The 23,309-nt window shown below is 33.9% G+C and overlaps 6 protein-coding genes across 6 annotated transcripts; 3 read left to right on the top strand and 3 right to left on the bottom strand.

The window, feature by feature from the left end:
• Nucleotides 1-61: 61 nt before the first annotated feature.
• On the bottom strand, nucleotides 62-1,936 carry FG379_002434 (uncharacterized protein; the record flags this gene model as incomplete). The annotated part of the gene is made up of 2 exons (XM_067327764.1): nucleotides 62-516; nucleotides 583-1,936. Coding segments are annotated over 2 exons (1,809 nt in total), but the record flags the coding sequence as incomplete, so codon positions are not given.
• Nucleotides 1,937-3,897: 1,961 nt separating this feature from the next.
• FG379_002433 (uncharacterized protein) lies at nucleotides 3,898-8,820 on the bottom strand (the record flags this gene model as incomplete). Its single annotated transcript, XM_067327763.1, has 1 exon — nucleotides 3,898-8,820. The coding sequence occupies one exon, from the start codon at nucleotides 8,818-8,820 to the stop codon at nucleotides 3,898-3,900; it is 4,923 nt and encodes a 1,640-aa protein (XP_067182169.1).
• Nucleotides 8,821-10,920: 2,100 nt separating this feature from the next.
• On the top strand, nucleotides 10,921-11,643 carry FG379_002432 (uncharacterized protein; the record flags this gene model as incomplete). The annotated part of the gene is made up of 1 exon (XM_067327762.1): nucleotides 10,921-11,643. The coding sequence occupies one exon, from the start codon at nucleotides 10,921-10,923 to the stop codon at nucleotides 11,641-11,643; it is 723 nt and encodes a 240-aa protein (XP_067182168.1).
• A 593-nt stretch (nucleotides 11,644-12,236) lies between these two features.
• Nucleotides 12,237-16,073, top strand: FG379_002431 (uncharacterized protein; the record flags this gene model as incomplete). The annotated part of the gene is made up of 1 exon (XM_067327761.1): nucleotides 12,237-16,073. The coding sequence occupies one exon, from the start codon at nucleotides 12,237-12,239 to the stop codon at nucleotides 16,071-16,073; it is 3,837 nt and encodes a 1,278-aa protein (XP_067182167.1).
• A 2,055-nt stretch (nucleotides 16,074-18,128) lies between these two features.
• On the top strand, nucleotides 18,129-19,874 carry FG379_002430 (uncharacterized protein; the record flags this gene model as incomplete). The annotated part of the gene is made up of 1 exon (XM_067327760.1): nucleotides 18,129-19,874. The coding sequence occupies one exon, from the start codon at nucleotides 18,129-18,131 to the stop codon at nucleotides 19,872-19,874; it is 1,746 nt and encodes a 581-aa protein (XP_067182166.1).
• A 538-nt stretch (nucleotides 19,875-20,412) lies between these two features.
• Nucleotides 20,413-23,013, bottom strand: FG379_002429 (uncharacterized protein; the record flags this gene model as incomplete). Its single annotated transcript, XM_067327759.1, has 1 exon — nucleotides 20,413-23,013. One exon carries the CDS (start codon nucleotides 23,011-23,013, stop codon nucleotides 20,413-20,415), a length of 2,601 nt encoding a protein of 866 aa, XP_067182165.1.
• Nucleotides 23,014-23,309: the final 296 nt, after the last annotated feature.

Below are 23,309 nucleotides of genomic sequence, written 5' to 3'. Positions count from 1 at the left end.
CTCTAGATGATTCATCTCTAGATGATTCAGTTTCTCTATACCTCCCTCTGGATGATTTTACTTTCCTAGATTCATCTCTAGATGATTCAGTTTCTCTATACCTCTCTCTGGATGGTTTTACTTTCTTAGACCCATCTCTGGATGATTCGGCTTCTCTAAACTCCTCCCTAGATGGATTTACCTTCCCAGGTCCTTTTTTAGATGGTTTTATTTTCATAGATCCTTCTATAGATGATTCTATTTCCCCAGATAATTTCATATCTATATATTCTTCTCTATATGGTCTTATTTTTGTAGATCTTTCTCTAGATAATACTGACTTATATGATTTTTTTGACTCAGGTATTGATTCTTCTTGTAGCATTCCATCTAACCTTTCTTTTAATCCTAAATTTAAATCCAACTCTAAATCATTCCCATTTTCAAATCTTGACCCGAGGCTTGCACTATTTTCATATGATAATGAGTCTATTTTATTTATTGGTTTATCGTTTACTGTCTTCATTTTTTCTTTATCTGAAAAAATGTATGTACTAGATGAATTTAAATATTTATTCCTATTATTATCAATATTTATATTACCTTTATTATTTTCAACATAATCACTGATGTTACTCATGTCACTTTCACTAATAGTACTATTTTTATGTATTCTATTCTTATTTTCATTCATATTAATATTTTTATCTGTTCTATCAATAAAAGTTGTATTAAATAAATCATAGTTTGGATTAATTATCGTATCCTCCAACCAAAATCCCTTTTGTTGTAAATAATATACTGAATTAAACTCTATATCACTTTGTGTTGGAAATATTTCTATATTACAATTAGGACATTTAAATACATCAGTACAATCATTACAATTTACTGGAATATTGTTCTGTTTCAATCTACTAATGTTTTCATGTCTCAAATCACTCTCTATCTTTTCTCGTAATATTACTATTTGCCTTGAATACATGTCGTTCAACTCGTCTTGTTCCTTTTCCAAATAATTCAATAATGATCTTCTCGAAATAAATTCAAATAATAAATTATTTAATATGTTATACTCATTATCGTAGTTATTTTTGTTCAACTTTCTTTTCCTGTCATAACCTAAATTATCTATTATACTCTTTTCTCTTGTTATTTCCTTTACAAGTATATAATGTATACTCTGAGTTATATTCGTATATAAAAAAATTCCTAAATGCTCCATATTTGATCCTATTCTAAGTGGTGAATAATAATTATTACCTTCATATATATACCATATTCCATCGTATATAAAAAATATTATCTTATTACCTCCACTATTCATATAATTATCAAATTCATTTAGTATATTTATTGGTAATTTATAATTTGGTCTAAACCTTGTTTCGCTTAAATCCCTATATATTGTGCTATTCTCACCTAAACCATTATCTTCACTAGATAACTCGTCAACTACTATCGGATATAGGTCACTCTTTGGTCTTATTTCACTCATATTATTTATATATAATGAAACTTTCTCTTTTGATCTTAATTCTACCCTTATTCTTTTATATATACCTATTATATTTATATTCTTATATTCATCAAATTTTATAGGCAGGTCCTTATCTGCTGTTTTCAAGCATTCTTTATTATTTATTGCAAATATCATCAATTTTTGTGTATATATGTTTATCTGCTCTGAATATGGAAACACAAAATTAATATCTTTTATATTTCTTTTCTTTTTATGTACACTATAATTATAGTTCTTACTGTATTCCACATCACTGCCAGAATTATTATCATTATACTCCTTATTACTTAATTGTGCAATAAAAGATGTGCATATTAAGAATAACGGCCTATTACCAATGAATACATTCTTATAAATATCCAATCCTGACTTAAATATATTACTTGTTTCAATCATCACCATAATTGTCAATATTATTTTATATATTAATCTCATTTTGATCATTTTTCCATTTTAAATACACCCATTATCTAATTATATGTAATCCAACTGAGCTACTCGCTAATAAAGTAATCAAAATATATCACTACTACTAGCCACTATCTATTCCTTTTGTTCTGCATCCTCTCACAAATACATCAATCCAACATTCTTACTTTAATCAATCCCCTCTCCCTCCTAAACAACAATATCATAAAGCAATGTTAATATATACTCAATCTCTTATAATCACTTGTATAATTAAAAACGGCTATTTCCTTTTCTTTTCTCATAAATATCTAAACTAATACTATAACACTAGCTATTCACTCATGCACTAAATTCATGCAACTATATACCTATTTCCACTATTTCAAGCCCTATTATCATCTTAATTGTAATTTTCTACTCTTGATCACAAATACCCATTTATTTTTCCCGGAAATGTTATTTAGATCTTTGGACAAAGGTCCCGCCAAACACCGATATACATGTAAATAATAAATAAAAAAAGTGAAAAAGGGTAACTATAATTATTGAATTAAAAACCCTAGAAAAACATTAAATTGATTAATTGTTCACTTAAGAGGTAAATTTATAACAATATCACGCAAATTCATTTAAAATTATACTTTAATGATTTTAAATAGACCCATTACTAATGCCTCTAAACTAAACCACTAATAATCCACATTAATATACCTTGTGACACATATATATGGTTAGAATAATCATACAGCAATAAAATGGTAACACTTCAATCTTTTATAGTATATTATCCCTCTTCTTATCCCTAGAAAGAGTGAAATAGTAAGCACAATAATAAAATAACGCAAACTATATTGTATGCAACATTAATGTCCATGTCAATGCACAAGCCATATGTGCGTGCATACGGTTTATACCAACCTTCAATAGAGGATAAGGACTCATATTACAGTATTAATTCTAAAAATGAGAAAATTGCACTAGTACTACTAAGGTGAAAAAATAGCAAAATACAGAGCACATTCTCATCTCCAAACTAACTCATTTCTTGGAATTCGACACTAATAAAGTTATAGAAAGTGAAACATTAATAGATATGATTATTCAACTCTTAATAATAGTTATTTTTATGATTTAATAATCAGAATGTATTTTATTGTCGTTACAATTACTATTGATATTAATATTAATAATACTAATATTTATTATTTGCCTATCATTTACTCAGTTAATATTTTCAACATATGATATACAATATATGTCTTAATCGAATACTATTTATTTATATACTTTACCATTACTATTTTATTCTTTTTTCATAATTCTGTACAACTTTATTGAATAATATATAAATACACATTTAACAATAATAGTGCACATGTATATACACATCATTATTTCTACTATTAACTCCCCTAAACATTTTCATTACAAATTACTTCATCGTTCTATCATTTATCCCATACTTTTAATCACTCCATTCCAGCTTTCTTATTTACTTATAATACTTGCTTTTAAATTTATTCTCATGTATATAAATAAGAATCTCTCTTTTTTCCCCAAAAATAAACATATTGTTCACTAATCAATAAGAAATCAATACAATCGAATACACTATTCCATTTAATTTTTAACATATCAATTAGAGCGAAAATCCAGTAAACTTTAATAATTACAATATGCTCATTGGTATTAAAGACATTCTCTTTTTTACTATATAATAGTACTCGCATTATAACTGTTTTAAATAACAACATAATAATATCAACAATAGTAATTTGCAAAATAGTGAAAATGCCATTTGCTCTAGAATCTTCATACTATGAAATGTTATTACATTATTCACCATAAACCAGATATTATATTTTTCTTACAATTCTTGTTTCCAATCTATCATTACTTACTGATCTCGTAAATATTACTCTGAAATCTTGTCTTAAATAATTCATAGACAATTTTGTTCTCACCTCAATTATCTGCCATTTCCATTATAATCTATTCCCACTTGACGGAAAACCAGCCTCAATGCAGGAATTTAAGATTACAGATATCTGACTTGTAGTAAGTGGATTACCATCATTAGAAGCCTGCTGCTCAAAAGCAGCTGCGCATTCATAGGCCTGGAATGAAGAGAATTTCTCACCCTTGCCTAAAGCTCCAACCATGGACTCAATTATATGGCAAACAAGGTGTTGAGTGAACAATTGTGATTTTGGTAATGAGCCTGAAGCCAAAGATCTAGATAGTGAAGAAAACAACGATAATGCTCTACTCTCTTCCAATTGTGAGAGTGTGTATGGACTTGATGTTCTAAAACTATTAAATGATGAACACTTTGTTTCCTTTCCATCAATACCTATAGCTAAACAAACCTTCTCAGCTCTGGCTTGCGAAACTGAAAACCCAAGTCTAAGTAATGTCGGATACAATACCTTCGCACACTCCTTTGTTGTTCTAATTTCCTGTAACAAAGAACCAATATTACAAGCAGTTCTCCTATCTATTGTAGTTACTGAGCTTCTTGGCAATATTCTTGGACCCTTGACGTAAATTCTATATGAAATACGATTACCATTTTCATTCATTGTTGAATAACCATGTCTTGTGCAGAATGTATCCCTGTTACTTGGTTTTGTTACTGAGACCTCCACCTTTGTTTTATGTTTTTGTAGTTTACTTGCTGAACTACCGGGAACCTCAAAGCCTTCTGGATATAAACCTGATATTTTTTGTCTATTCAATGCTTTTTCTATGTAATCCAACGCTGCCTCTCCTACTCTTGATCCTGCCACAGGTCCTGCTACTATTGGAACACCTCTATCATCTTTTCGCACATTTGAATACTTATATAATGGTTCCTTCATTGCCGGAGATTTAAAAAGTGGTATTGGTGGTAACACCAACTTTTGTTTGCTAAAACCTGGTGCCGTTGCATCTACATATTCTGGTTCAATAATCCTGCTTGGTGATGCTGAATTACTTCTTTCAGATGCTATCCTTCCAGCAGATGACCTTGAAGATACAATGCTTGCTGCCGTTTTTCCTGCTGTTAATGCAGATAATATTTGAGCTTGTTTATCTGAAAGATCTTTAATTAACGAATTTATCTTAACACCATCAGGAGACGACTCAGGTCTTTTTGAAAGTGAAAGGTAATCTCTTAATAATTCCTTCTCAACAACATAAATTCCTTGTATTTGATCCAAATATCTTTGTGAAAATTCAACAAGTTGTACACTATTAAATCCAGAAACTGCTTTAAGTACAAGTCTCAGCAGCAATGAAAGTCTTGGATCCGCTTCACTGAAAAGTTTTTTAAGTGATTTTCTTTCATGTCTCTGTAATTTTCTCGTTCTAAGAATTGACAAAAATTTACTTATTTCAGTTTGAATACGTTGTATCTTTACCAATAATGAAGATATCTTTGATGTACTGCTTGGCAATGGAACCTGTGACATTGCCGTTTGTGTCATAATAGGTGATAATGAATGAGATGATAAAGCCTTAACTGAAGACCCGAATTCCTGTTGTGATATTAAACTTGTATTTGATCTTTCAACTACTTTTAATTTTTCAATATTTAATCTCGAAAGATGCAACAGTTTTTGTAGTGTCTTTTTAAAATCATCTAAATCACTCTTTGATTTAAATGATAAATTTGGTTGTTGAAGTTTTTTCTCTATCTTAACTAACTTAAGAGCTATTCTTTGTATTTTCCTAGATACTGAATCCAATTCGTTCTTCAATGACGAATCACTTATTGCTGTTGAATATAATGATTCGCTTATTTTTTGAGCATCCTTATTCGACCCAGAAATTTCCATATATAAATTTTTCAAGTCCTCCACTGATCTCTCAAATGCAAACTTACTTGTTGGAGTTGAAACTGATATAGACGGCGATAATGAAGATGAAATTCCTGCACTTAACCCACTTCCTTCTGATACACTAATTCCTAGTGAAGAAACCGAGTTTACTGCTTCTTCATACTTCTTTGATAATTCAGCCTTTCTACTCTCAGAATCTTTCAGAATACTCTCAGTAATTGACCTGTCTTCATTTGAAAGTGATGGACTCCTCAATACGGCCTCCAATTGAGATATTTGTGATGATAGTGAATCTTGTTGTGATGCAATGCGATCCAGATAGAATCCTGCCACAGTTATCTCTAGTGAAGATTCAATCCCTATTTCGCCTGGTTTTGATGAAGCTATTGAACTAGCACCAATCGATCCCAATCCAGATCCCATACTTGATTGATCACCAGATAAAGCCACTATTGTAGCTTGAATTTCTGGGATTGGAGATGCACCAATTATTCTTGTCTCCACACCCTTCTGCCTTGAATCAATATCGTGTAATATACCAACAATTTTGTGTAGGTCAGCTCCAGATAATGAAGCTCCCAAAATACCCTGAATTGTTCTTTGTTGTTCTTCTAAGAATTTTTGTATCTTTGATTGCTCATCCAATGTATGAAGAGATAACTGAAGTGTCGGAGAAAGTTCTGATACACTCTGTGGTGCAAGTGAATGCCCCGAAGAAACCTTGGATCCACCTGTAGAAACCGAAACATCTCTCGGTAGCAATACCTCACTACTTTGCGGAGAGACTGACTGACCATAAAATGAAATGTTCTGTGTTCCGGATAATAACGGAATTAATTCTAAAGATAATTGCTTTGAAGAGAATATTACTACATTAACTCCATGTGGTAATGCACTGGTAAAGGCATTCTGAGCCAACGTACATACACTCTGTACAGAATTGTTGCTTAAACCATATATACTTCCAGGTCCATAATTTCCTGAGAATATTTTCAGACACTGATCATATAACTTTGATGATGTAGATAAATTTTCAAAATCAAACTCCATTATCATTTGATCCAAGTCATTTGTATTTGAAAATGGTGCTGAATCATGTGAATATGGCGCAGATGCATAAACTGCCAATTTAGATGCCAATAACATTAATTGTTCCCTATTTGGTACCATTTCTGAATATAAATTGTAATACTTGTCAAAATTGACACATATCAAATCTATGAGTGAATCTTGAAAATCTGCAGACTTAAACAATTGCGATACAACATTTTTACACGAACTAGCAGAACCAACTTGAATATGTTTTACCATTGTTGTAAATTGCTCCTCTACATAGTAATTTGCTAATGTAGAAGATGCTTCTTGATCATTCTGCATCGAACTCTTGAATATTGCCCTCAATGTTGCAGGTGTTACTGTACCATAAAATCTAACCATATCACTAAATGATTCTCTCCACACCTGTCTGCAAACCTTCATTGCATCCTGTGAACTGTAATTGGTGTTAGATCTCATGTTTAATTGCTTTAAATAAAAATCTAACTCATATAGACAACTCATCGCAAAGTTTATTATATTTATATTTGATGATATCTCTCCAACCTTTGTCGAAAATAATGAATCCGAGTTAGATACACCAAGTCCAGAAAGCGCTGATGATAAATACTTTCCAATATCAAATATTGGGAATCGTGAAACTGGCTTTGATGATACTGTAGCTGTAGCAATTGAAGATGAGTCCAATCCACTAGCGACTTTCTGTGGATGCTCTGATATCTCCTTAGGTACACCTATTGAACTTCCAACTGAAATATCTGATACTGATAATGTACCAAGCTCTTGTGACTTTGGTACTCTTGATATTTCAGGAACAATTGGCCTTACAGGTGAGGCAACTGGAGATTCTTCAGGAGCACCAGTAGACTCTTCTGCCTCTAAACCATGTGATATTTCATAACTTCCAGGAGTTATGTCAACATCCGAGCGTCTCTGAGCAAGCGAATATTCGTCCGGAATATAATCCTGTTTAATCTCAACTTCTGGTTCTTTCAATATCTCAAGAGCCTCCATTGGAACTGATGAATCTTCATGAATATCTAATTGGGCCTCTAATAATCTTATCTTATCCTCGGTTCTCTTAATTCTCTCCTCTATGTTTAATTGTTGTTGTTTAGCCTTTAATGAAAGATTTATCGCACTGTCTCTTTTCCTCTTTTCGGACATAAGATGACCATAACTTTCTTGGTATTTAAGCCTTAGCCTTGATATCTCATCCTCTTGAGCTACTATTGATACATTTGGCACAGTTCCTGTTTTTTTCATATTCTTCAATTGTTCTTCATTTTGTGCAATTGAGTCCTTTATTTGATTCACTGTTAATACCAATCCTCTTATTGTTGAATCAATATTTTGACGATACTCCTCTGCCTCCTTAACAACTTTCAGTACTTCAGATAACACCTTCTTCTCATTTGCTACCTTTTCCTTTAATGAATAATACATCTCGCTATCCCTAGCTACATCCTTACCTATTTCATATTCAGTAAAGCTTACTTCTGGATCAACTGTATACTTTAATTTTTTTATATCCTTCAACTTTGCTTTTTCTGCATCCAAAGGCATATGATAAATATATGGTCCTTCCTGCAACTTTTCAAACTGATATGAAGGAAGATCATCTGTACTTGTTGCCTTGTCAAATGGTGAAATTCCTGCCCCTTCAGAGACCTCCTCTATATCACCCTCAAACTTTGGCTTATCAGGTAGCTTAATCTTTGCATCTGCAGCCGAATCTTTACTTGTAACAGCATCCCCAACCTTCCCTGGTTCTGGAAACTGCATATTTGGATCTAAAAGTCTCACTGAAATATCTGGTGAAACCTCCGACGTTTCTGAAGACGTACCTTCCTCTGTTGCAGACGCACTTGCTTCCGACCCACCACCAGCTTGAACACCAATACTTTCAACATTGGAAGCTTCCGAAATGTTCAAAATTGCCACAAATATACATGAAACAAGGATGAAAAGCCAACATATCTTTCTTCTAAAGATGGCTCCCCCTCCAAAGGTGCCTATACCCATCATTTTTACTTTTATCACAACACTTTCAGCTCAATATGTAGCGTATATGTACCCGATATTTCTATATAAATATACCTAAGAATACGAAAAGTACTCTTTATCTCTCCCAAAAAGCCACTACTTTTAACTACAATTAAACTCCTCAATATTACTATTTGTTTATTATTACGACTTCAAGTTATTGATATTATATCAACAAATAACACTCCTCACTCAAAGGGTTTCTTCGTACTATGTTGTATTTCTTTTTTGTAGTTGTACTCAGATTTGCTCAATTCCTTATTCCTCTATTTTACTACTTTTTCACCTGTTATTTTAACTTTACGCTGAAAGAGTTAATGGTAGCAGATATCTTACTTTTGCTTTTATCCTGAATTCCACACAACTAACAACTTTCTCTGTGTTCTATTTTATATTATTCCCTTCTAAGAATTCTTATACGCAATCTCCCTCACTGTGAATATGTGGCTTTGTACATTTTTTGATCTATTTCTTCCCCCTGAATCTATTAATTACTATAGATCTGTTTGCCGCCTCTGACCCGCCACAGCGGCGCCAGATTGTAGCTTATTGCGGCTAGCAATATTTGGGGTAAAATGTTGGCGGGCGTTTTGTTTATTTGTAATTTCCCGGTGAGACGAGGCATTTGGAGAATTGAGCCTGGAAGAATATTCATAAGTTAAGGTACTTTTGTTTGGTTGATCGCTTTTTTCATTGATTGTTCTCGGGAAAAGCACTTAGTCTTGTTCTTAACTTTGCTTTTTCCTGTGCATTCTTTTTATTCCTGTCAAATAGTGCTGTTTGTGGTGTATGTTTGTGTACCCATGTTGGGTTTGCAATGCCTCTTGTATTCATTACCTGTGCTTCCTTTTGCCCTTTTTCATCTTCACTCTATTCCCTTCTTATTTAATTCGTCATTAACCACTTGGTTGTCTCCTTTGTACAGTATTATTCCTACTTTCCTCCGGACTGTGTAAGCGAATCAGTTTCTACTCCCCTCTTGCATCGTTTTGTCCTATCTTTTCGAAGTCATAAACCCCCAGACCTCAGTCTGTTTCCTTTCCTCTCTTAAATATAGCTCTTTATAAGTTTAGACTGTCATCGCGCAAAAATTTATTTCAATTAACTTCTACTTGAAAACATTTATGTAAATTCGCTATACTTCTCCACTTGAAATCCCAAAAAAGCTCACATCACTGGCTTCAAAAAATACCCATCAATATTCTATTGTGAAACATAAACGAAATGCCTTTTGTCTCAACTCACTCCACCTCTGAAAAAAATCTAACCCTCCCTTATTCACTTGCAATCTTAACATGACATCTCAAATAACACCTTCATATTCGTAAGTTGTTCCAATATAAACACTTTTGCAATGTTAATCTCTAAACTGCCGTATTCTGATACCGTCATCCTAGACATGAAATAACACCCAAAATTAGAGACTCCCAACAAACCTAATAGCCGCCTGTCTACATGTAAATGTAACTTTTATCGGCCCCACATTCGCCAACATCTTTACATTTATTACAAATATAACCTGCGTTAGACATGACACTTACAACTAAAGTATTGAATAGGTACATAACAATTCATATGTGGGGAATAAGTATAGTTAGATGTTTTAAGTATAGATACAAGATATCGCATGTGGCTATATAACTTTGTATATTGCAAGGGGTGTGAGTTATGTTTAAAGTAGTGTATCCATTCAAAGTAGTTTATTGACAGAAACGGATATTTAGCTGTGATAGTTTTACGTTAAATTATTTTTAGATATTTCTGTATTAATTAATGTAAGATCATTATAAATTTACAAGTACAGTTGAGTTGAAAATTTAGCATAGAAGAAAAATAAGAGGTGTTTATATAATTTGTTTAATCTCCTTCCCTTGACTATAAGACTGAACACAGGAAAAATTATCAAGTTACCAGTCTATCATTTCTATAAGTTCATTTCAAACGAATTTGAGAGGTGAACAGTCCTGGTTCATATATATTAAATTGACCATACACACTATTGGAATACATATATAGTTTTAACCATTATTTTAGGATTTCAATTTTTTCTTTAAGTTTTACATTATTTTTGGACAGAAAAAAATGACAAGGATATTCTATACTTTTTTAATTGTTTTAGTTAAAGTATTCACTTTGGTTAGGTCTTCTGAAATAATATTAAGTAGTAACGTTTCAGGTATACCTTTACCAAGTGAAATAGATTCTGTAGATGTGAATGACACTCAGATTTTAAATAATGTTCTCGAATTAGATGAGGATAGAACTTTATTGGGGTCATCAAGAATTGGCAGCAGCTCACAAAACAAAACTATGGTTCTTAACGAAACAATAGTGCCTGATTCTTGGGATTTGATTGAATCAGCGCTTAATTCAACTACTGTATCTACACCTTATCCTCCATTCAACAAGACTTCCATTGGTGGATGCGTCATGCTTGCCTCTGATGTTGAGATTGTTTTTGGAAAGTATAGAGTTGAATTCCAGAATTCTGTAGCGATGTGCTCCAGAAAGTCTCTTGGAAGTTACAAAAACACCATGAAGTGTTTGTCTCAGCTGTCTTTTGATGGCAAATCTATATCGGCTCACTGTAGTGATTGTTGGGCCAAAACTGCTCATTGTGGTGTAAAGCACTGTGCCCATCAATGTCTATTCAATACGTGTGTAACCAAGTGCCAGAGATGTTCCACCAAAGCATGCTCCTCCATCTTAAATGAATGTGCCGGAACAACATGGATGCCAATGCCCTGTGGCTTAGATCCCCACAGCCCGATCCCAGATAACTTTAAAACACAGGATCCAAGGTAATTTAAATTCGAGTTGAAATAGAATAAGATAAGAGAAAAGAGAAACTAGATGAAATGTAACAAAAGTGAAAATGTCTAATGTTGTCATACATAGAAAAGATATGAAGAAATTTGAGCTAAAAATAGACAAGATTTGAGCGATTGAACCAACGCGTGGGCTCTTCACATTTCCACAATATTCACGTCGTAGTCATTGGTTGTCGGTTCATTCCGCTCCACTTTTGGTTAAATTCATTACATTTATTTTCCCATCTTTATTTTTTGACTCTCTACACCTCTTCTCTTCTATCCTCTAGTGTATCACTCTTTATGGGCGCCAATGTGTGCCGCGCTTTTGCGATACTGGCTACCATAGACACGTATAGTTTAAAAGCAAAAATTAAGTATTAGTTTATATAGTTAGAGGAAATAGTTCAGGAAATAAGTTAAAGTAGAAATTTATTACTAAATTATACATATTTATATTTATATACAGAATAAATTTATTTGATACGTATACGTATATTATTTTTTAGTTGGACAAGGATAAATATTTAGAGAACACTAAGTAACTTTTTTCACCTATCGTTACTTTTTCGAATTTTAAAGGAAATTATGGGTTTTCTACTATTTTCTGTTTTTTCCATATTCCTCTCACTGAGTTCAGTCAGTGGGAGCGGAAAAATAACTTATCTGTACTACGGCTTGGATGGAGCTTTGAACAAAACAACTACCCCCATATTCGTCATCCCAGGCAAGAATGTTACTATAAGTACCTCAACTACAACACCTTCTACTGTAGGTACTATCCTTGGAACCGAAATCCCACCATTAGGTCCATTTGACAGAGTGAGAGGTCCGGATTGCAAAACACCATTTGTTACCTACGACCTTAAACCAATTTGTGGTACCGATGGTGTGACTTATGATAATGTTTCCATTTTCAGGAACGCGCAGTGTGACGATCCGAAGTTGGAGTTCCTCCATTGGGGTAGATGTAGCGTTTCAGGCTCAACCAAAGGTGCTGACACCGTCCGTATTAGACGTCCATACATTCCGTCTACTGTGTCTATTACAGAGATCACCAAATCTTCCACAAGTGCCCCAGTATTTACGCTTCCAACTACAAGTGAGGACTCGATGACAACAACAACAACTACTACTACTACTACTACTACTACTACCACCACTACTACTACTACCACTACTACCACTACTACCACTACTACCACTACTACTACCACTACTACCACTACTACTACTACTACTACTACTACTACTACTACTACTACTACTACTACTACTACTACTACCACAACTGAACAATCAACTACTACAGAAAGACCAGAGACAACCGGCGAGGAAACACCTGCTTTTGGTCCTGGGGACGAAGAATCAGAAGTTGATAGAGAGCCATTGGGTCCATTTGACAGGGTTAGAGGTCCTGATTGTAAAACTCCATTTGTTACTATGAACTTGGATCCTATTTGTGGTACCGATGGTGTAAATTACGACAATGTCTCCGTTTTTAGAAATGCTCAATGCGATGACGAGAAATTGGAGTTCTCTCACTGGGGCGAGTGTACTGAAGAGGAGATAAGTGGTGTTGTTTCGAAACAAGTTGATTCTGAGCAGAAAGCATCAGAGGAAGTTCTATCCCCTGAACAAGAAAGAGAACCTTTGCCTCCATTCAACAGAATAAGAGGTCCTGACTGTAAAACACCTTACGTTACGAAGAACTTGGATTTCATATGTGGTACAGACGGAGAAACTTATGATAATATCTCCGTTTTTAGAAATGCTCAGTGTGATAACGAGGATTTGGAGTTTGCCTACTGGGGTCCGTGTGTCTCGAAAGCACGCATTTTGGCAGAGGAGCCTGAAGTGAAAACTGTCGCGGAAAGAGAGCCGTTGGGTCCATTGGAAAGAAACAGAGGCCCAGATTGCAAGGTCGAGTGTCCAGAGTTCTACGACCCATTATGTTCAAGCAGTGGTGTTGTTTATGGAAATGAGTGCTTCTTTAGGAACGCCCAGTGTGATAGTGAGAACCTCCAATTTTTACACTGGGGAGTTTGCAATCACAATGATGCTGACAAAATCAGCGCTATCATCTTTACTGATGAATCAGGCCCATTCAGACAGATCCCACCTGCACCATTTGATAGAGTCAGAGGTCCAGGTTGTAGAACACCATTTGTAAGCTTCGAATATCATCCTATTTGTGGTAGTGATGGCAAAACGTATAAAAACATTTCAATATTCAGAAATGCTCAATGTGATAATCTCGATTTGGAATTCAGCTACTGGGGTGTCTGCTTTGAAGGAGCAGAGGAATTCTTGGGAGACATTGTACCATTGGGTTCATTAGATAGAATCAGAGGTCCAAATTGCAAGACTCCATGTACAAGAGAATACAGACCAATTTGTGGTACTGATGGTAATACCTACGCAAATGTTTGCGAATTCAGAAATGGCCAATGTGATAATGAAGATTTGGTGTTCAAACATCACGGTGAATGCAGATCAAAAGCCTATGGTAACCATGACTCATATGCAGAATCAAGAGCCAAAATTGCTGAAATGAACAACACAGGCGAAAGAGCTCAATTGGGTCCATTTGACAGAAGAAGGGGTGTTGGTTGTGTCAGGCCATGCACTAGAGAATACGATCCAATCTGTGGTACTGACGGTAATACTTACGCAAATGTCTGCGAATTCAGAAATGGCCAATGCGTCAACGAATCCTTGGAATTTGCTCACTTCAACGAATGTGATGTCTCTGAAAAAATCCCAGAAGGCGTCAACACCGAATTTTACTTGTTTTCTTACAAACTAACAAGAGTTAGAGGTCCAGAATGCAAGAAGCCATGCAATGACCAAGAATCGCCGTTATATGGTAGTGACGGCAAGATATACAGAAATGTTTGCTATCTATTGAATGCAATGTGCGATGATCCAAGTCTTAGACATTACAGAGTCAGAGTTTACGATAGTGAAGAAGACGAAAAGAATAGAGTTATTGAGCAAAGGAAACCATTGGGTCCATTCAACAGAAAGCGTGGCTCTAAATGCAAACTCGACTGTCCCAAATACTACGATCCAATATGCTCAAGCACTGGTCATGTTTATGCCAACGAATGCTTCTTCAGAAATGATCAATGTGACGACAAGAAACTCAAATTCCTCCACTGGGGTGTTTGCGACCACAATGACTCTGATAAGATAAATTCTATCATCTTTTCTGACGTCTCAGGACCATTTGAAGACCTTCCATTGGGTCCATTTGACAGAGTTAGAGGTCCAGGTTGCAAGACCAATGCGATTACTCTAGAACTCAACTATTTATGTGGAAGTGACAGAAAAACATATGATAACGTTTCCTTATTCAGAAATGCTCAGTGTGATGACGAGAGTTTGGAATTTGTGCACTGGGGAAAATGCTTTGCTGATATTGAACAAGTCGTCGACAACGGTCCTCCTTTGGACAAGATTATCGGGCCTTTGGGACGTGAGAGAGGTCCAAAGTGCAAGATTCCTTGTACCAGAGAATACAGTCCGATTTGCGGAAGTGACGGCAAGACTTATCCAAATTTATGCGAGTTTAGGAATGGCCAGTGTGATAACGAGAGTCTCTATGCAGTCCATTGGGGTCACTGCAATGATACCAAAGATTCCAGATTAGACAGCCCACTTGAGAAACTCGGGAGTGAAGAACATCAACCAAGTGACTTGGATATAACTAGCACCACCACCACTACAACTACCGAAGTGTGTTCCACCAGGCCTCAGGAGATTGACTCCAGACCAAAGGTTGGGAGTTTAAGGAGGGTAAACTCTGATGATGAGGAAAGCTCTGTTGGCTCTCCACCTGTTTCCACAACAACCACTACTGTCTCAGTCGAAGAGACCGGTGGAGTGGGGGGGAGCACGACCTCGGCTGAACAAAGGAACGAAATGTTCGAGGTCCTCATGGCTGCGCTCTCGGAGTCCTCGATTGAGACTCCATTCCCAACCATTACTGAGGCGAGTACGGGTAAATGTCTGAACTACAGTGACTTGCGAATTATTTTCAGTGACGAAACTTCCGGATTTTTCCAAACTGTTGTTTTGATTTGTGGAAGGTCATCCATGGGCAATGGACCTAAAACAGCCAAGTGCATTTCTAAGAATACATTTGGAAGCGACAAACTTAAGATATCAGATTCATGCGTCTCCTGCTACAACGAATCTGCTTCGTGTGGAGCTAAGAAGTGTAAATCTGCGTGCCTCACGTCTACATGCACTTCCAAATGTCAGAAATGCTTCGAGAAAAATTGTGCCACCGCTCTTGCTTCTTGTGTTGGTACATCCTGGATACCGAAACCTTGTGGTTTAGATCCATTCGCGCAAATTCCAGAAGGATGGAAGGTTCCAGACCCAAAGATGCCCAAGACAAATAAAAGCGAGCAATAAGGTCTGCACTATTTTGAATATTGACTTCAATTGGTGAGATTTTCTTTCTTTTCCTCAAACCCCCTTCGTGACCTTTTTTAAAAGCAACTGGTGTAGATAATAACGATAAGTGGGGAGGGGTTGCTTGAGAGAGGAAAGGGATTATTTTGACTTCAATCTTGGAATTGAAATGGTGTATTGAGTAATATATATCGCCCACTATAAACACTTGATATAATCTAGATGTCCACAAATTAACCAATGTTCTTTTTTATTGCCTCATGCTTTGTCCCTAATTTATCTTGGTATGCGCTCAGTCAACATACACCAATTACTTTATCGTTAATGCAGGAATAAAGTGCTGGTTTTTGTTGGTTTTGCGAGAAGGTATAGTTCAGTTCAATGTGAGTGGATTTTATTAAGAAAATTGCGTTTATTTTTTGCTAGAATTTTTTCTGAAAAAAAGATCTCGTTGACTTGCGATAACATGAATGACTATTTCTTAATGAGTGGTGATTGTACTTATATCGTAACTGGAATACACCGTTTCTCATCTTTACAGTTTAATTATTTTGTTTCTTTATTTGATCTCTTCTTCACTAACTTTATCATTCTACTGAACATTCTTATTGGTTGTGTGCGTGTTTCGCATTTAAATCTACTTGTGCATGCATACCGGCATGCAGGTTTGTGTTTTTCGCCCCACAAATAAGATTAGTATTTGGTATGCAAAATTATCGTTGATTTATTAAATATTGCATATGGGTTTATTTCTTTCTTATTTTGCCTGATAAATGTAATAAATCGGTGAATGTTGTCACACATCCAAATGAATTACTAAGTAGAAGATAAATGGACACAGTCAAGGTTCGAAGTACTCTAATCAAAGCATAAAACTCGAATATTGATTGTTTTCGTTTATCATTTGATGAAATGAAAATGCAACAAAGAATCCTGTGTTTTGTTGCAAAAACAACCTTTATTTCATCTTTAAACTCTAAATATAACTTTTTATCAGCATTTTAATGTAAATAGTCCAATTATTCAACACGAAATCATCAAACAACAGTAAGACCGAATAAAAGGGTCGGAAGTTAACCTACTATCGATATTTATGGACATTCCAATGTACAACTAGTTATACCAAGTAACAAGATTATCAATGGGAGATATGAAAAGGCTTCCAAAACACTTGTAACAAATAAACGATTTGGACGTCTTTTTTCATACCCACAAACCTTTTTTTCATATCTTGCAAAATCGTGAGCAAAATAAAATAATGTAAACTCAAAACTAAAACTAAATAAATTAGTGTAATTGTATCAAATAACGGCAATAACTGTGACAACAGCGTAGGTTAGTAATAAATATATGGTGTTTTCACCGGCTAAATGCACATTTTCATTCATGCACGACTCCTCAGAGGTGAATATAGATCTTCAAGTGTGAAACAATGGTTAACAGCAATCAACACAAATTAAGAGTGGATAACCAACATCATGCATGTACGGGAGAAAAGTGTGAGGCACGCATTTTCAACTAAATAGACAAATCTGATTCAATTCTAAAAGTAAGGTTCAACTTGCTTATTTTTGTAAGTATTAATAGCAGTATTTCCAACTTCAAAGCTTGCCATTATTATTCACTATTAACGCTCTATTTCACTCTCAATGTTAACCACTAAAATGAGTTAAATGCATAAGAGGGTTAATACGTGGCGGTAAAATTTTAGGTATCCACACGAAAGAAATAAAAATAAATAAAAAAGTGGGTAAAAAAATTGACATTTAACAGAGAAAAACCGAATTGAGTCAATAAAGATAGTCAAAGAAGTTTTTGTTTAAAAGGGAAGGTATTAAAGGAGTACTTTTGGTTTTATGTGGCACGGTGAATAGCATAACATAAATTTTACTGAGAAGTGAGATTATTTTAAATAGTGCTTTCACTCGATCTAATCAAGTTTGGTGAACAAACAATACTTTTTTTAGTTGTTATCAATATTATTGTTGCTTGTACCTTTAATATATCTTTTCCTATTTGTTGTGCGTTGATATATAAGTTAAAGGAAGAGAAGAAATGAGTCAGGAATTAATGAACAATCAGGAAGGTAATAATGTTGGGTCAAACAACAACAGCATGGTGAATTTGGGTGAACGAATAGGATCAAACGTTTCAGAATCAAGTTATGGAGAAGGTAGTTTGTGCTTGTCTCTAAAAAATAGGTACAAGGTGATAAATAAGAGTCAATTGGAGAAGGTTGAATTTCCGATAATTCGGGTAGGTACGTCAAATATAGATTGTGGAATTTCGTTTATAGAGGAGATTTCTGATATGGAAGACGACTATGATGAAAGTCCGTATGAGACGAGGACAAAAAGAGAGAGGATAAGAGACCGGGTATTGTTAATCAAAGATAAATATAGAAATGCAGTAAGTAAATTCAGAAATGGTGCAATGAGAGTGAGAACCAGTCTAACTAATAAAGGAGTGTTTATTCCACGACTATCAAAAAGATACAAGAGTATAAGGAGCAGTATAAACAAGAATATAATTAGTAAATTCAGAAAGTCCAGCAGCAATAATTTCAGTGAGAGTATGAATGGTAGCAACATTGCGAGTAGAGACATAAGTAGAAGCAGCAGTATATTAAGATCAAGGACATTAAGCAGGTTAAATTTCTCAAAAACTTCTAGAATGATAATAATGAAAAAAAAGATAGCACAAAAAACCAATAAAGTGAATTATGTGTTGAGCTCAAAAGGATCATATGTTTCAAAGAGATTTATGAATTGCGTAACTTGCATTAAATCAAAAATGGTCTATAACTACTATAAACTGCGTAACATCATTGGCGACAAGTTTCCGAAGAGAAGATCAAAGTTTGTATTGTACTTTAAAAAAGGCTCTGATAACAAGGTACATAAAGTAATTAATTGTGAACAAACATTTAATGATAATATCATATTTGAAAATGCATTAATATACGATTCAGTTGAGTACATGAGTCGAAATCTGATTGACGATTATACAAACGAAATTGATATTAACAATAATATTGGTTCTAACTATGAAGAAGTTGTTTTCGAAAACGACTGTAAAGATGAAGTTAATAATACAAGCATTAATGTCAAGGCCAGAATTGAAGAATTGAATTCATTAACAAAAAGTATTGAATCATCAAGAACGAGATTTGGTGGATTGTATGGAAAAGAGGTAGTATCAGGACTAGTTGAAAACAATCAAGGCAGTAATTTAAATAATACAAGACAGTATAGATTTGAGGAGAATGATCAGGATGTGACACCAACCACAATAGATTCATTCCCACGTTTGGCATCAATGGACTCAACGACATGTACAACTCAGAACGATAGTAATGGTATTTTAGTTGATTCTACTGCAAAACTACCTGTTATGATTGAGAATATCAATAAAATGTTTGAGAAAGTGACGAGTATACATGGTCAAGTTGAAAAATTGAAATTGGTTGGCAATAAAAGATTGGATGATAGGGAAACTACTTCAGCATCTGATGAGAATATAATATTTTCATCACTGAAAAACTTTGTTGATAATATGAACAGTGTCAAATCAAATTTACAATATAAGCAAACACAGTATTATTACGAGTTGTTGCTTACCTTAGTCAATCAAACACATAAATACTATGAAAATATCATTAGAGAAAAAGAAAAGATTGATAACGATAAAATTAGGGAATCAATATTTTCATTAATTGAAAAACTGAATGAGGGGTATTTGTTTGGTGGTCACGAGAAAAATATTGATTTTAATGGCTGTGACAATGGGATACAGGTATAATAATAGAGGAATTAAGATCAAAATTTGGTTAGTTCGCATTATTTGCGTTGCGATTTCTTTTTCAGATTTCATTCTAATATTAAATCTTTCGGGATTATTTTGTGAAAAAGATATAATATATACTAGATTAGGTTAGATTATATTATATTAGGTCAGGTTATGTCAGGAGTAAACATGTGAATGAATGAATTAAATGATATCAAATAAAGGTGTATTGTTTTTGTTTTTTCAAATATAACCTTATTAAAGGTATTTAGTTATCAATTTACCCGAGCGTCTCCGTTTAATGAGTTGTAAGAATATAGATCTGTATTAGTAATGGTAATGCAGGATGGCATGTGGTGGACGAATGATGTTCAAAAGAAATATTAGTTGGTCATTAATAGGACTGAGATGCTGAAAACCATTTTTCTTTTTTTTGCAGAACAATTAGTGTCTAAATGGAAAGAAATACCTTAAAATATATATAATACAATAAATTAAAGGTAGAAACAGGAGTTATGTGTAAGTGAACGAGTAAATATCAATAATTAAATAATTACCAGAATGTTATCTTGTTGTGAATTGGTTTAATAATGAATTGGCAAAGTTTTATGGGATCAGACAAAAAGGTGTCCTTGAATAATGCGTTATCAGAAATATAGTTTAAATTCCCATTGTTTGATGCTATAATGCAGTCTTCTAGTAATAATTTGTCAGAAATTAGCAAAAATTTGGTATATTCTGCGTTTTTATCGTAATAATTGTGTAATTTGGAATATGAGTTTAACGTTTCAAATAAATTAAATATGACAGACAACAACTCATCACTATTTACTTTTTTAGTAATTAATTCAGGCAATTCTTGTATTCTGTACCACGTTCTTTGAACTAAAAGTGAAATAGGAACAGGTATTTTCCTTTCAACTATATTTTTGAGTATAAATCCCATTTGATTTTTGTTCATTTCTTTATATATTTCAACTGTCTTTTCTAGTTTTTCATCAATGCTTCCAATATCCCCCATACTTACAGTCTGAATATTAGAATTGGTTAGAAAATCAGAAGATTTTCCATTAAGATGTGAATCACCAATTAGGGATTCGTCATCCAGAAAAGAATAATTTTTATTATTCAAAGTAACACAACGTGATCTTAGTGTATGATAGAATTCCAATGTCGGTTGAATTTCATTAAAGCTGTTTTTGGCGTTTTGAGAAACGTATAACCATGTGATGAAGTCAACAATAAGTGAAGTTAATTGAAAGTAAGAGTATGATTCATGTATACTAAGCAATTCCTTTAATCCACTAATTGTTTGAACGTTATCAAAAATACATGAACCAATTCTGGAAAAACTGAATGGAAGAAATAAATAGCCTCTTATATATGTTTCAATTGAAAAACAAGCATTTGCAAAATAGTTTGGTGAGAATTCATCTTTTAACGAAAAATGGTAATCATAGGATTTCTTTCCCTCGCTCCCAGCTTGTCCAAGTTTATTTTCTTGATGTAATGAGTTCACTGAGTTAGTCACAACATCACAAACTTTCATGTATGCCTCCACTCCCTGATTAAAGGTAGAGAGTGACTTCTTGCTATTGTTTTTGTTCACCCAGCGTTTTATTGGCTCCTCATGTTGAACGAATTTCATAGCAATTGTATTCCATTCTTGAGTATCATCTAAATTCAGTATCAATTCATTAATCGCATTTAGGTATTTATTTCTGTTGTCTGTATCGTTCCATTTTTCATCCATTTCAAATGAAATTACTTGTTCTTTGCTCTCAATTCTGTTTTTGTTAAACAAAACTGAATATCCCTTAAGTATTTCAAGTATTATTATCGAAACGTAGTTTGGATCATTGAACAGTGCCGACTTTAGGGTTTGTTTACAAATATTCTCAAAGTTTCTCTCACCTATTACTCTTTCAACACCATTTTTTTTAATAAATTCAAACAATTCCCTTTGCTCCGTATATGTATCTTTGTTGTTTAATATATAAGAAAACGAAAAGTCAATGATTCTAACCGATTCATGACCCATAGTTGCTATCCTCTTCAAATTAGTCCAGTGGTCATTTTTGTCTTCCAACAACCTTTTGGTGTTATTCCCTCCCCTTTCATTTTCTCTTGAAACTAATATATTTCCAAAGTTAAGATCACAGTGCATATAAAGCATATAACCTGAAGAAGAAAATGACTGAACTGCGTTCAACACAAGTATAACAAGATTAAGTATAGACAAAAGCCAAAGATTCCATCTCTCATCCACATTACTCAACCACTTATTCATTTCATCACTCCTAAGATAATACAATAAAATCTCCAGTGGAAATCCGTCAATGTACTCCATAAACATATAGTTGGAGAATATTGGTCTGTTTTGTTCGTTCATTTTCACTTTTCTTCTCAAATCCCTTGTCAAGTAGAAGTGTTTTGGGGAACTATTCCCATTTAAATCGCTGTTGGAATGAAAAGTAATCATTGCAGGTGATATTTGATACCTTCTACTAATTTTAAGATAATTCATCGTATCAGATTCTGATCCTGCTTCTTCTGTGGACACAAACCCCATCCTTTTTGAACCAAAAAACTCCCTACTCAATAGTAAATTCATTTTGTTTTCCCTTTCCCATAATTCATCCCCATGAGAATGCACTCCAGCGAAGGGACTTTTAATAGCCAGGTACATATTTATTTTTCCAGATACCCAACCTGGTGATATAGCTGAATTGCCGTGAAACCAGGCTCTTATTCCCTTTGTTTTAATGGGCATTCCAGAGTAGCTAGATAATATATGGGATTTAATGAATAATTCTTCCGTTGCAATTGGTATTCTAACATTCGCAAACGTCACAGATCCATACTTGCCATTAAAGACTCTCCATTTCATATCATATAATCTATTTGTATCATCACCTTTCAGCTTGGTTGTTACGGTGAATTGAATATTTGAAAGTTCTTCTATTGTTGACATGTTGCTACTCTCTTCAATATCATTGAAAGCCTTTTCTTTAATGTTAATTCTGCATTCAAATGTACTGAACAGAACAGAACACAATAACAATATACTTTTGTACTTTTTAATTCTTTCACCAGCTTTGTTGATCAATTCCATGTTTTTTTTCACAAAATCGGTTCTCAATTCCCTGTTCATTTCCAACAAGTTTTTAAATAGCTCACTCTTCTTGTACCTCAATATCCCTCCTCCGTTCTTCATTTCAGTTAGAACATATATACCTTGATCGCCTTCATTATCTAATAGTTAATAAATTAGTCAAATGAATAAATCAAATAACAATCGGAATACAGAATCATCCATTTCACAATATCCAAAAATGAATAATTTAACTGACCAAATTTTCGTTTTACTTACCTACTTGACCTAAATCATCATTTTTTCCATGTCTCATCATCGCGTCTTTAAATTCTACTCTTTTCACGAAGTTTTGA

This window comes from Cryptosporidium bovis (genome assembly GCF_009768925.1).
Source record: "Cryptosporidium bovis isolate 45015 chromosome Unknown contig_30, whole genome shotgun sequence".
NCBI lineage: Eukaryota > Apicomplexa > Conoidasida > Eucoccidiorida > Cryptosporidiidae > Cryptosporidium > Cryptosporidium bovis.
This window is presented reverse-complemented; position numbering and strand designations above follow the sequence as displayed.